We start from the raw sequence: 12,747 nt of genomic DNA on the forward strand, positions 1-12,747 counted from the left end.
AAACAAGGTCTAATGGTAGCACAGCTAGTATTTGGTTGCATGTCCTACCACCTCAATCAGCCATTTTTGGAAGCCATCAACATGCTTCTGTCAGAAATCTGGTTGGATCTTTGACCGCTCTTCTTGGTAGAATTGGTAGAGTTCAACCACTTGGTTTCCTTGTGTGGACATATGAATGCTGAGGTAATCTTCCTCATTATTCCATTCAGCTTATGCAGTTCTACAAGCGGCCCCAAAAGCAGGATACTGCCCTCCACATGCTTCACAGTAGATACATTCTTGGGGTTGAATGTTTCACTTGTCCTCTTCCAAACATGCATCTTGGCATTGTGGCCAAATAGTTCCATTCTTGTTTTATCTGAACCCAAAACACTCATCCACAAGGTTTCTTGTTTGTCCATGCGATCGGTGACAAACTTGAGTCAAGCTTTATGGTGCTGGTTTTGGACGCAGGGCCTTCTGTCTTTCACAGGAACTTTTCAGGCCACATAGAAGACTCACTTGACCAAGGAAAGTGACACCTGTGTTTCAGCAGTTTCTTATATTTTCATAAGACGAGAATAGAAAATGTACAAAATGTGTTTCTTTGTGACATTTTTTTGTGGCAAAAAAAGTTTTGTAGAAGTCATTGAAATCAATAAAGTGCCATGCTTCTTACATGCGTATGTAAACTATGCAACTGTATAGAGGCAGACAGTAAATAGTTGAAAGATCGATGATGTACAATATGGACCAATTTCAAAATGTATTGTCCCAAAACTGAATCTAAGCAGAAATCAAAGCTTCCTGTGAACTGAGTTACATGCAGGTACATAACCAATCTCTATAGAAACGACTAGGTTTGATGGTATTTCATGAGAATGAAGTCTATTTTAAATCATTGTGATTTAAGGAATATAACATTTAGCAGACATTGGTAGACTCTCTTCCCACTCTGCAAATTTTATTAGTGATTATAAAGGACATACAGGAGCATTTTTGTGTTATTTTTTTGTTTTTAGAACTTGAGAGAGAAACTTGTGCAGTAGTTTTTTTCACCGTTGCATGTGTATTTCTGGTGTTTTATCAACCCATCTATCAGTCAAAATCTATCTGACCACAGGACTTGTATGACATGAATGTTTTGCAGCTTTGCACCAAGGTTCCCTCAGACACGTAAAGAAATCTCATAAACACTGAAAAGAAAGTATTTAGATGTATAAAAGTTCTTAAGAGTGGAACATAAACGGACTCTAAACATTTCAGATTTATAAAATATTTAATTTATTTCATTTATACTTTGCTGTCTAAAGCAATTAAAATAAAGTTTGATAACAAAATTGACTTGCTTATCCAATTTTTATGTAAAGACATACCAAACTCAGAGCACAGTACGAGAGACTGTGTGGTTGTGAGGTGAGAAGCTGCAGTCTTATGCCTTTTGCACACTTTCCATTTACAACTGCTCTCTTAAAAAAACACATCCTCTCCCAGACATGAGTGATAGCTATCACCGTGAAGAGGTTGAGTGACACCTCCCACCTCTGGTCTTCATTAAAGAAGGTTCTTACTTCATCGAGACTTCTCGGGGCTGAGGTGATGTCTGAGTCAGCAGCTGGTGTGATGGATCTGACCTCTATACCGAGGCTGAACTTGATGCTGCTGGTCGTGTTTCTGCTCGTTTCTCCCAACATCGTCTGTCTCCATGGACATTCTCTTACAGGTTATGTCTCTACCACTGTTTCCTGTTTTTAAAAATCTGAAAATTATCCAAAAAGCTTATAGAGATGCTTTTGCACAGAGCCTTTGTTGACTTTATCGCTGACTTTAATTGTTTGGAAAGGACCTCAGCCATGGTCCATTTGACCTTCAACCATTTTTGGAGAAGGCTGACATGCACTATCAAGGGAAAAACCCTTAATTGTTATAACCAGAGAGTTCATGGTGTAATGTGTAAAAAACCTATAAACATCTATTAATTTAATCAAACATGTTGGTAAGTCATTAATAAATGTTGCAGTTTTATTTTACATTGAACCATTGAAGGTATTAAGTCTATCTGAAAACAATACTCATATGCACATTGAAAACATTATTGGTCACTGTAATAAAACTGGCTGTATAGATATAAAACAATTTCAAATGAAGATGGTAAAGAAGTTTTTCTTCTGTGTAAAAATGACTGAAGTTAATATGAGGCTTCAGTCAGAAGCCGCGTAATTTTTTTGTCCGCCATGAAATTGCTTTAGGAGGGGATCTCTTTGTGAATAGTATGACCAGGCCAAACCTTTTCAATATACATACGGGCATGTGAGTATTGTTTTAAGACAAGTGTGCAGCTTTACATGTTTGTAAGTCATAGTCACCCATAAAGCCTGCCGTTTTAGATGTTATTAAGTCTTCAGCAATGATTATTGGACTGAATGGTACAGAAGAGAAGGAAGTCAAAGAGTCCATGGAAGGTGTCTTTCTTGATATATTTATAAAATAACAATGAAGACAAAGAGGATATTCTCCAACCAGAGGCATTTAACAGAAGTCTATATTGTTATGCTGTAGACTTTATTGGAATTGTAGGATGCAGGTTTTTTGAAATTGACTCAAAATAGGGGCTAAAAGTCAGGATTTATCTGCCTCTACTGCTTTGAATCCATCTCTCACAAGTCCTCCCACTTTATGAAACTGCAATTCAAAAAGTTGAAACGTTTAATGGTTTGTGAATGATCTCTAATACATTAATAGATGATTTGTTAACCGTGAACAGTCATAAGTAACAACTTAGTGGAAAGATAAGTGGTATAATCAAAGTCAGTGTCTGGGCTCATCTTAAAGTTAACAATACAAAGTAACACTTTTGAAAATTGATAATTTGTGTCCGGATAGTTGTGTAGCAACTCTGAACAGTCCAAATGAAACATTACCTGTGTGTTTTCCAGTTGTGGACCACCATCTTCACTGTGTGAATGATTACCTGTCCAACATCAGCTGCTCCCTGACCATCGCACCATCAGAAAAAACTTCAGACAGCAACAGCTCCTACTGGCTCAAAATCTCATATACCGAGTGAGACATTTTTTTACTGGAACAAATTATTGATGAGTTTAAATGTGATGATGACATTGTGTTTCTTTACTGCTTCTCCTCTCCTCAGATTCAGAACGCAGGACTTTGTGTGCATGCTAACAAACACCAATGGGGATTATTTCTGTACCGTTAAAGTGCGTGATGATGATGACTGTTTTACGGATATGGATGTCTTTGAAATATCACTCTGTCACAACCAAAGTAATGGGTCTCAAAGCTGCGAACTGCTGGATGAAACATATCAGCCATTTCAGAACAGTAAGGAGCATAATGACATCTGAACATACAAAACACACACACATATATAGTATATATAAAAAATACAAATGTCTGCCTTTTTAAAAACCTGCATCTGGAGTTTCTTTACTGTGTCCTCTCATCAGTTAAACCAAACCCACCGTGCTGCCTCACAGTTAGCCAAAACTCAAGGCAACACCACTTCACCTGGAATAGCACCTATGAGAAATACGATCAGACCAGCCTGGTCAAGAGTCTGGATTATCAGCTCCATTTCTACAAAAGACAAGACAAAGATGATGTAAGTTCCCATTAACACATCGTTTTAGGAAACAGTTTTGGTCTATCGAAGATGTAAATGAGAAACTACCACGACTTCATCTGTGGCCACCATCTCAGTCTAGCGATGGTCTGTGGGTGATGAGAAACCCATAGGTCTTTCCCACCAAAGACATTTTGACTTGTCATAGATAAAGACATGTTAAACTAAGAACATAATGATGGCTTTGTTCTGCTTTAGTGTCTCACTAAACATGGCTGAATTATGTGAATTAGATTTTAAAATTCAATCAATTGAAGGGTTCAAGTAAAATACCAGTTGGACTGTACTTTTCCTGCTATGACATGTCAAAACATCTGCTGTTTAAAGTCTATGACAAGATAAAAATACTAATAAAGCAGTTGAGATGACTTTTTTCATTTGTTTTTTTAAACATCATATGCTCTGTGGGATCGATTTGTCTTTTTTTTTTTTTTTTAACCAGTAATTAAGAGGCACAAATGGGTTTCATTAGATCCTTTCCTTCCCGGTATTCCAGGCATTACCTCAAATCAACACAAACCATAAGAACTTTTCTATGGATGATCACGAATTTGTGCCAAACACTGATTACGGTGCAAGAGTACGGTCCAGCCCCAACAAGGCTCATTTCAAGGGAGAGTGGAGCGAATGGTCCTCTGAGGTTCACTGGACAACGAAGGCACCCTTGAGCGGTGAGTCTCCCCCAAAATAGACAGCCAACTCAATTTATACAGTTTCCCCACAAGTTTGCTCTTCTTTATTGTCACTCTATGTTTCCCCCCACAGATTTCTCAACTTTTGCCATTGTTTCTGGACTGAGTATGAAGGTGTTCATCCCCATATTTGTGATAGTGCCACTCATCTTACTTTTGTGCTATGCTCGAATTAAAAAGTAAGGTCTTCCTCCAGCTTTCTCCTCAGCACATCCCAAGCACAGTACTGCAAAAGCCATTTCCTAAAACCAGATAATCTTTATATTCCTCACACTTACAGATGGAGGCAAAATGCCTTTATCCCAACTCCAGCACCCTATTTCCATACCCTATACAGTGACTGCCAAGGAGATTTCAAGGTAAGGCTTGGCGCATGAAATACTGATGATTATCTCCAGGGAATGTTCCTAAACATGACTGTGATTACAGAGCTGGGTGGTTACACAAGAAAACACGGCAGACATGCTGAAAACTGAGGAAACACTCCACATTTACACCCTCACCAAGTGTGCAGATGTGCAAGAGGAAGACTGTCCACCCCACTTTCACCAGCAGCTTATGGAGGGCAGCGCATACAACAACATAACTAACACAGGCTGCGATCCTTCTCTACTGGGCGTCCCGTACGCAGTGAGCACCATAGCTCCACTGTCATCTTCAGGGAGCCTGCTGAAAAATCTGACCTTCAGTTTTCAGCCCGAGAGCCCTGCTGAAGGAGACTCAGGGTGCTGGCTCTGCAGCGACACATCCCTCGAGAAAGACCCTCCCTGGTACTGCAATGAGTACTGTACCTTGAGCGCCTTCCAGCAGCCTGGTCCGGTCACAGCAGAGTGCCATGGGAGCCCCTCAACAAGATCTTGCTCAGCAGAGATTATCAGAGTGGATGCCTTTGGGCAAGCATAAACTGATATGTTTTTATGTAAAGACAGTAAAAGTATGTGAAGATGTAGTTCAAGCTGTAAATGACCAAATGCTTCACTTTTGCCTTCACAGTACAGGAGATAGTTGGCTGTTAAGAAGTGATTTAGTGGGCATGAATTTGTAAAATATTTCTTTACCACCATGCATACTGTAGATAATATATAAAATATTAATCATTAATATTTCTGCTACCATAAAATGCTTAAATTGCATATAGGAACTGTAAATATTTTTCAGATTTGAAGAAAAATGCATTTTGCCTACAAATTTCCATCACTGAATTGTAATAGCTTGCTTTGTTTATGATAGATGAAATATTAAGTAAACTTTACTGTATAGTTTAATCATTTAATAAATAAAATGCAAGACATTTGTAGAAAGTTTTATTTACGCCAACACATACATGAACAAAGCACCATATAACCTTAAAGTCTGATACAGAAGTAAGCCTACCTGCCTCAGTCATTGTGGCCATCTTTATTTAATCCATAGCAAACACTCTGAATAACAAAAACACAGCCAAGGCAGCAGATTCTATCATATATTACAGCATGCTGAATAGAAAACCTGGGAAAGAGAATTAGACAGAGCCATCTAGAGACACTAGTGAGATACAACAGTATAAAAGTGCCATTCATTATACAGCAGTTGAAATACTGACAATGAAATAAGCTAATTTTACATTAAATTTATGGAAAATAAAAAGGGGGAAACATAAAGGAATAGACCCTGTGAAAGAGAAAAATAAAACAAAAAGACATTTTTCTTCCTTGGACATTGATGACAGCCAGCTTGCATGGAGTTGATGAAACTGGTACCGAGCTGTGTCCCTTGCACCACATAAGACAATTAATGTTTAAAAAGAAATGACCAGGGTGCTGAAGCACCCCTCCCCTCCCAGCATTATGCGCCAACTGGCGATTAAGAACAAAAATTGATAGGTCAGAGGAGAGCGGATGGCACAGAATGTGTGGAGTTTAAATAGAAGTCTTTAAGCAAGTCCCGATGTGAGAGGAGCACATTCATTGAGACCGAGTGGGGAGGTGATTCTTGTTAAACCCATTCCTTCTGCCGCAGCGGAGCAAGTCTTCGCCCTTATGAGGGGGAGAATTTTTTGGCTTGTGCTCGAACTCTTTTTTCATATTCTACTCTGTTTTGGCTGGAAAAAGGGTTAAAAAAAAGAAAAAAAAAAAGAAAAAAAGTGGGGGGGTTATCATGGTCCTCCGATCCTTTACTCAAATCAGAAAAGATACATTTCCCATATTTTGACTAATAAGACGGGTTGAAAATCTTTGCACACAGAACAAAATGCATAAAACCTCCCTAAATGTTCTTATATAACGTTTGTTTTTCAGGTTGTAAAGCTGGACACGTATTTTTGACAGGTATTCTACAGAGCTCTTTAAAGGATTATATTTTTGTTATCTTTGCGCACAAGCTATTTTCTGTTTGCAGAAGATATTTATTGCCTTCAGGTTTCAGATGTGAGGCAAATTAAGACTGAGCTGGAGAATTTACAGCTTTTATACCACATCAATGCCTGACAAACACTTCATTCTCATACTGTGGATTAAAAATAAACTGTGAAACATGGTGTAGCATATGGTTAAAACACATCCTGACCTCTAGTGCATGCACACGCGCTAACTCTACCTCAATCATTATTCTTCAGGATCATTTCTTCAAGTCTACATTTCAATATTTTTAAGAAGCCGGAACTTTCGACTCCTTATCATCCTTGTCTGGCAGTTAAGATTGGCAGTAACAGTTGTTAACCACTGGTTGGTTATAAAAGACAATGGAAGAGAGGCAAAAACAATACAACTTCTGCCTCTAGGTTTTGTAGTGTTGCTTTGGTTACAGCAACTGTCTCGTTCTCTACAAGCTCTCTCGACGACCACTCAGTTTGTCATGAACTGAAACCAGACTGAGGGTCTCTTGAACCAAAAGCTGATCTCAAAAAAAGTTATTACATGCTACAGACCTGGGATGGTCCAGGTGTAGCCCGGGCTCAGGCCACCTTCTAAGCCCTGACTGTTAGTGGTTGTAATGACGGTGTGTGACATGTTGCCAGTAAATAAAACCAGTAAATTAATTATAGAAACTGTAACGTCATCAGTCAACAGCGAGTCTCTGCTGTAGTTCATATCATTCAGTTTTAGAGTGTGTGTGTGTTACACACTCTAAAACTAGCTGTGGCTGTAATGTTACTGTCTGTGCTGCTGTGTGCACGATGCGAATCATCTTGCGGCTATGTGTGGCACATGTGTGTAATTTGACCGGCCAGCTGAAAACCGTCTGTTTTCAATCGGTGGCTAATTGATCGGTGCATCTATATTTGTAAATCTTCTAACAATTTTACATGTCAGTTTATGTATACAAAGATGAGAGATGAAAACAAGAAATCCAATGTCACTTACCAGTAGATTGTGTAAGCCTCTGCTTGGGCTGGATCCTGGATATTTGGCTCATTTAGGAGTTCCTGGATACCTAATAAGATCTGTAGGAAATTCAATAAATGAGACGAAGCTGGTTTTATAGATCAGCAATTTATCTGGTTTGAGTTTTTTCAAATGGCTTTTTAAAATATCTTTGGGCTGCAAAACATCTGGGTCAGTTGCTCAACACTTTTATTAAAAAAAAACAAAAAAAAAACAAAAAACGGTCAGATCTTAATGGCAGATTAAAATAATACGTTGAATATCAAAATACTTGCTACACTCTGCAGGACATACGTCCAATCTTTCCTTTCAAGTTTTAACTGCCAAGATAGCTGAAAATTGCCACATTATAGTAGCCAGTAGATTTTATTTCTCATGCTTCCAAAAATAAAGTTGAAAGTTGATATAAGGAGGTGGGAAGAATGAGTGTGTTTTTTATTCATGAATTTAGAGACACACAATGTGACTCTAAAGTTATAAAAATGAGAAAAAAAACAATGCTTGGCAATGCAAACCTGCTTTATTGTGATGGCTGGTCTCCAGTCCTTGTCCTCCTCTAGAATAGATAGGCATACTGTGCCTGATGGATACACATTTGGATGGAAGAGTGGAGGCTCAAATTTACCTGAAACACAACAAAATGTTAAGTGCGCTTATGTTTGGGATCCATTACAAAATGTCAGACAACATAAACTCCAGAAATGTCACTAGACTTTTTCCCTGCATAAACTGACCGAACTGTTCCACTTAAAAGGCAACAGCTTGTGTGATGTTATTTTAATGTGACATTCAGACACCAATACTGCCCAAGATTCCTGTTGCTGGATATTAGAAGCATCACACGTCAAGAGTGTCCTAGTGTTGTGCGACCCCTTAGTGGTAACGTAACTCTCTGGATCACACAATTAGACAGTACTGTATACAAGGTTACGAAATACAAGCAGCCAAACTGTCCAATTGACTTTCAAATGAACATTAAAAGGACGCATGTGTGAAGGCAACTACTGCTTGAGGCTGCAAACTAAAAATCCATCAGATATTATGAATCATAACAGACTAAAAAACCATATGCCCAACAATGCATCAACATTATGTTTGCTAGTGCTGTGTCAACACAGGTTATTAAACCCATTGCAACTGAGGTTTCAGACAGGTCCAACATTGCTTCCGCTTTAGTATGAGAGAGTGCATGTGGGTTATTCTAATAAACCACAGAGTTACCATAGGATTACTATTGAAACCCTTCAGCTGACTCTGGAAGACTTAGTCCTCGGCTATAAACGATCCACTTCATCACAACAATACTTTAATGTGTTTGAAGACATTTAAGATTCAGTTGGAGATTACAGACTACAAGACTGGATTTGGTCATCACAGTGGAGTTTTCAGAATCGATACATCCACAGGGACATTATGAAAGCTTGATGGCTCTTGTCTGGGGTGTCTCAAAGTTCCTTCAACTTCCTTGATGTTTTCATTCATTTAACATGGGCGTCATTGAGCCATCAAAACAACCCAGACAGTAACTCTGGCCAGCAGAAATTACACCTGATAATGAAAGATGCCCTTGAGGCTTTACATTCCAGATGAGGCCCTTTTCTGCCTAGTATTGGCTGTTAGAAACATCCAATTACTGAAAAATGCTGATAGATTTCTATTAAAAAAAAAAGAAAGAAAGAAAAAAAAAAAAAGAGGTACACCTAGTATCCACAGTTATTACAATAACACTTGTGGTTACACAGAAACACGGGCCAAAAACAATAACTCACATTTTGGAGGTGAAGAAGGATAGTCATCCTTGAACAACATGCGCAGTTTGAAAAGGCCTCCTTCCCACGGAGTCTGAGGAGACACACAGTCATTTGATTATCCTCTTAACAGAAACTCACATTCACACAAGCTAACACCAAAATGACTCTTAAAACCTTGTTATTATTGCCAATATATTTGTAAAAGCAGGTTTAAGACTTGCTGTTCAAGCCATTATTAAGAATGATCAAGTTTCAAACCTATTTAGGTTTCTCAAATTTGAAAGCACAGTACTCTTGTAGGTGTTGGATACTTAAACTGGCACAAGATGACATGTAAGACATGCCTCTATAATTTTAATATGCAATAGAACTTTTATTTCCACAGATATGTCAAATCTTATAATGCTAGGAATCAAACTAGAAAAACACATTACCCCTTTCTTGCCAGGAATAGCACATTCCCAATTCATGAGATTCATGGTTCCATCTGGATTTTTTGTTGGTACAGCAACAAATCCCTGAGAAAATGAATAAGAGTGCAAACAGTAAAGATATCAATGTTTACAAGAGGACAATACACCATCTAATGAAAGCTCAAGAAGATCAGCATAGTGAAGCCAGAACAGGTGCAAACTTACAAAAGGATGGTCCTTCCGCCATGCCTTGCGCTCCTGGGCAAGCCGGCTCAATGCAATGCCAGACATGATTTGTGGACTCCTGTAATGAAAGAGAACGTCAGGTCAATTACATTAAACCACAACTGACATCAAGTCTGACTCCACAACATGGATTCACCCGAAATCCAAAACTTTGCGGAGAAGATGACTGCTTCAAAAACTTGACTGACTTTGTAATCATCATGCATGATGTTGTTTTAAGAGATGACACGATTATTCAATTGACAGAAAAGTTAATCAGCAATTAATCTGATAAATTGGTTAATTGATTAAGTTATTTATAAAGACAAAAACATGCAAAACATTTGCGTGTTCCAGCTGCTCAAAATGTGAGAATTTGGTGCTTTATTATATTAAAAAAAAAAAAAAGTTGGTCCAACAAAACCCACAGTTTAAAGACATCTTCCTTGGGCTATAGGAAGGACTTTTTTTTCTCCACCATTTTCTCATTTTATAAATTTAATGATTCATAAAGTTATGAGTAATTTTAAGAGGAAAAATCTTCAAATTCTTTGATTCCAGCTTCTCAAATGTGAATATTTTCTGCTTTCTTTTGTCATCTAGGATAGTAAACTAAATATCTTTGGGTTGTGGACTGATGGTTTGGACATAACAAGATTTGTGGACGTCACCTTGGGCTGTGGAAAACCGCGACTGACATGTTTTTTTGTTGTTGACATTTTATGGACCAGACAATTCATTGATTAATATTGAGAATATAATTGACACATTAATCGATAATAAAAATATTGTTAGTTGCAGCCCTAGATATAAGCACACCACAGCTTCTGTTAGGCAAGCACAGAACAGCAAGGTGAATATCATCATATTCTTATAAATAAAGATAAGTTTGGCTCTTCCTACATTAATGTATGAGTCTAAGTGTGAATATAAACATATTGTAAAGTGAGCAACAACACTAATATCCCTGCATTAGAAGTTGAAAACCTGACAATATGCATGTAGTAAGCACCAGTCAAGAACTTCCTACACACACCTGCATCTACGTCAAGTGATTTAATTAGCTCCTATCCAGCTGAGGGTGTGATAAAACAGAAAATCACCTGGTTATAATTATGGCTGGGATAATCTCCTCCCCCTCCATGGCACATCATGGGGGGTTGTGTGATTGTGACCCAACTTATCCTATAATAAAAGCTAGCTTTACACCTAGTGTTGCTAGACCGTTTCAATGCACAACGTTAAACAGGGTTGTAATTAAGGCTTTTCATTAGCATATCTAATGATCTCTATAGCAACGATGCTTTGGAGGTTATGGCAACGAGGCAAAGCAACAAAACGGTACCGTTAAGTAGTAACTGTCCAAACAGCACTTACTAACTTCAAAGCAGTAGAGTTGTACTCTAACTAACGTTATATCATATCGTCAACATGAACCTAACATTAACTGGTTAAAACATGACAATAATATGGCTAAAAGTAACAGTTAAGACCGACATGTCTAGCACGTTAAGGGGCTAGCCAAGTTAGCCGGTGGTGTCATGTCCACACAAAACGCTTTACTGGTGTTTTGAAACTAAATGGGCTTAACATTGAATGTGTTTCATGCTTTAGTGTAAAGTTGCTGTGGACGCAAACGTTGACAAACTGACGCTTTCAAAGCTATTTGATTAGCAAAGCTAGCCGGTTAGCTAGACAAGCTAACTCATGTGCGCCAGAACCGTGCTAACGCTGTATTATTCCAACAGGCGCTGTTAGCGACGAACACGGCCTGATGCAGCACACAAATGCGCAAAAGCACTTGATTTGGATACATATCGGATGAGAGAAAAGTGAAAGCTGCCTTTTCTTCTAACGCTTAATAATATCTACTAGGGGAATAGCCAACAAGGATGTGAAATATCCTGCAGGAATAAACCATATCATAACCCATTAAAGAATAGAGACAAAGAACGCCAGAGCTAAAAAGGCGCACATTTGTGCTTTACCAAACTAGCGAAAATGGCGCAAAACGAAGCGGGTAAAATGTCATAATACACGACAAAATTAACATGTTCCGTAATGAAGGTGTCCTCCTACCTTTCAGTGTGGCTGCTGGCTCTGGTAATTAAGCGAAATGAATTAATCGTGATCAAATCCCGTTAAACCTTGTAAAGTTTCCCTCCTGAAAAACCACCCGCTCCGACTCAAGCCAGACAGAGACAGCGGAGCGAAACAGTCATCCGCCAATTACTTCCGTCTTTGCTTAAGTACCCCTAGGAAGATCAGACTGCACGTTTATATGTTGACGGTTTGTGTCTTTTTTAACTGTCACGGATTTGGCCAAAATATTTTATCTGGTTACTTTTTTATTAGTTTCCATTCCATTCGAGCAGCATAGCTTTTGCTGATAGCTCTCAGTGCATCACACAAGCACATTTCGGTTGGTGAAGATCATCTTGGCTTTGCGGTTGTTGCTCTTCGCTCATGCGCAGTGCGACTGCCCAACGTTACTTGTCCAGAAAGCAAGTAAAGGTCACACTTTGAAAACATACGAGAGACGCTTTTAATGTATTACTAAGATTATCTGCAGTTCATTTCAGCCGTCTGTGGCTATGTGAAATGAAATATTAGTATTTATTCGTATTTCACACTTCAGGAACGTGCAGGCGAAAGATTTCCAAAGTGACGGATTTCTATCTT

General features: G+C 38.5%; 2 protein-coding genes across 3 annotated transcripts; one reads left to right on the top strand and one right to left on the bottom strand.

Annotated features, from left to right (window-relative positions):
- Nucleotides 1-1,311: 1,311 nt before the first annotated feature.
- LOC122971245 (interleukin-21 receptor) lies at nt 1,312-5,743 on the top strand. 2 transcript variants are annotated; one of them, XM_044337821.1, is made up of 8 exons: nt 1,312-1,702; nt 2,916-3,042; nt 3,137-3,321; nt 3,447-3,603; nt 4,118-4,293; nt 4,388-4,493; nt 4,595-4,673; nt 4,744-5,743. In XM_044337821.1, exons 1-8 carry the CDS (start codon nt 1,579-1,581, stop codon nt 5,215-5,217), a joined length of 1,428 nt encoding a protein of 475 aa, XP_044193756.1. In that variant the 5' UTR covers nt 1,312-1,578; the 3' UTR covers nt 5,218-5,743. The 2 variants fall into 2 exon arrangements, with proteins under 2 accessions (XP_044193756.1, XP_044193755.1); XM_044337820.1 differs by having other exon boundaries at nt 1,314-1,702; nt 3,131-3,321.
- Nucleotides 5,606-12,454, bottom strand: ube2ib (ubiquitin-conjugating enzyme E2Ib). The gene is made up of 7 exons (XM_044337822.1): nt 12,145-12,454; nt 10,066-10,144; nt 9,862-9,945; nt 9,446-9,518; nt 8,192-8,301; nt 7,656-7,735; nt 5,606-6,394 (listed from the first exon to the last, which is right to left on the bottom strand). The coding sequence occupies exons 2-7, from the start codon at nt 10,129-10,131 to the stop codon at nt 6,331-6,333; spliced, it is 477 nt and encodes a 158-aa protein (XP_044193757.1). The 5' UTR covers nt 10,132-10,144; nt 12,145-12,454; the 3' UTR covers nt 5,606-6,330.
- Between the last annotated feature and the right edge of the window lie 293 nt (nt 12,455-12,747).

This window comes from Thunnus albacares, chromosome 20 (assembly GCF_914725855.1).
Source record: "Thunnus albacares chromosome 20, fThuAlb1.1, whole genome shotgun sequence".
Classification (NCBI taxonomy): domain Eukaryota; kingdom Metazoa; phylum Chordata; class Actinopteri; order Scombriformes; family Scombridae; genus Thunnus; species Thunnus albacares.

Excerpts from the sequence above, each read along its gene's own strand:
- LOC122971245 (XM_044337820.1), top strand. The coding sequence starts at position 1,579 with ATGTCTGAGTCAGCAGCTGGTGTGATGGATCTGACCTCTATACCGAGG. Across the intron at positions 3,322-3,446 it reads ATATCAGCCATTTCAGAACA|TTAAACCAAACCCACCGTGC; the intron begins GTAAGGAGCATA and ends TCCTCTCATCAG. Across the intron at positions 4,494-4,594 it reads TGCTATGCTCGAATTAAAAA|ATGGAGGCAAAATGCCTTTA; the intron begins GTAAGGTCTTCC and ends TCACACTTACAG.
- ube2ib (XM_044337822.1), bottom strand. The coding sequence starts at position 10,131 with ATGTCTGGCATTGCATTGAGCCGGCTTGCCCAGGAGCGCAAGGCATGG. Across the intron at positions 8,302-9,445 it reads TCCTTCTTCACCTCCAAAAT|GTAAATTTGAGCCTCCACTC; the intron begins GTGAGTTATTGT and ends GTTGTGTTTCAG. Across the intron at positions 6,395-7,655 it reads GAGGCTTACACAATCTACTG|CCAAAACAGAGTAGAATATG; the intron begins GTAAGTGACATT and ends CCCTTTTTCCAG.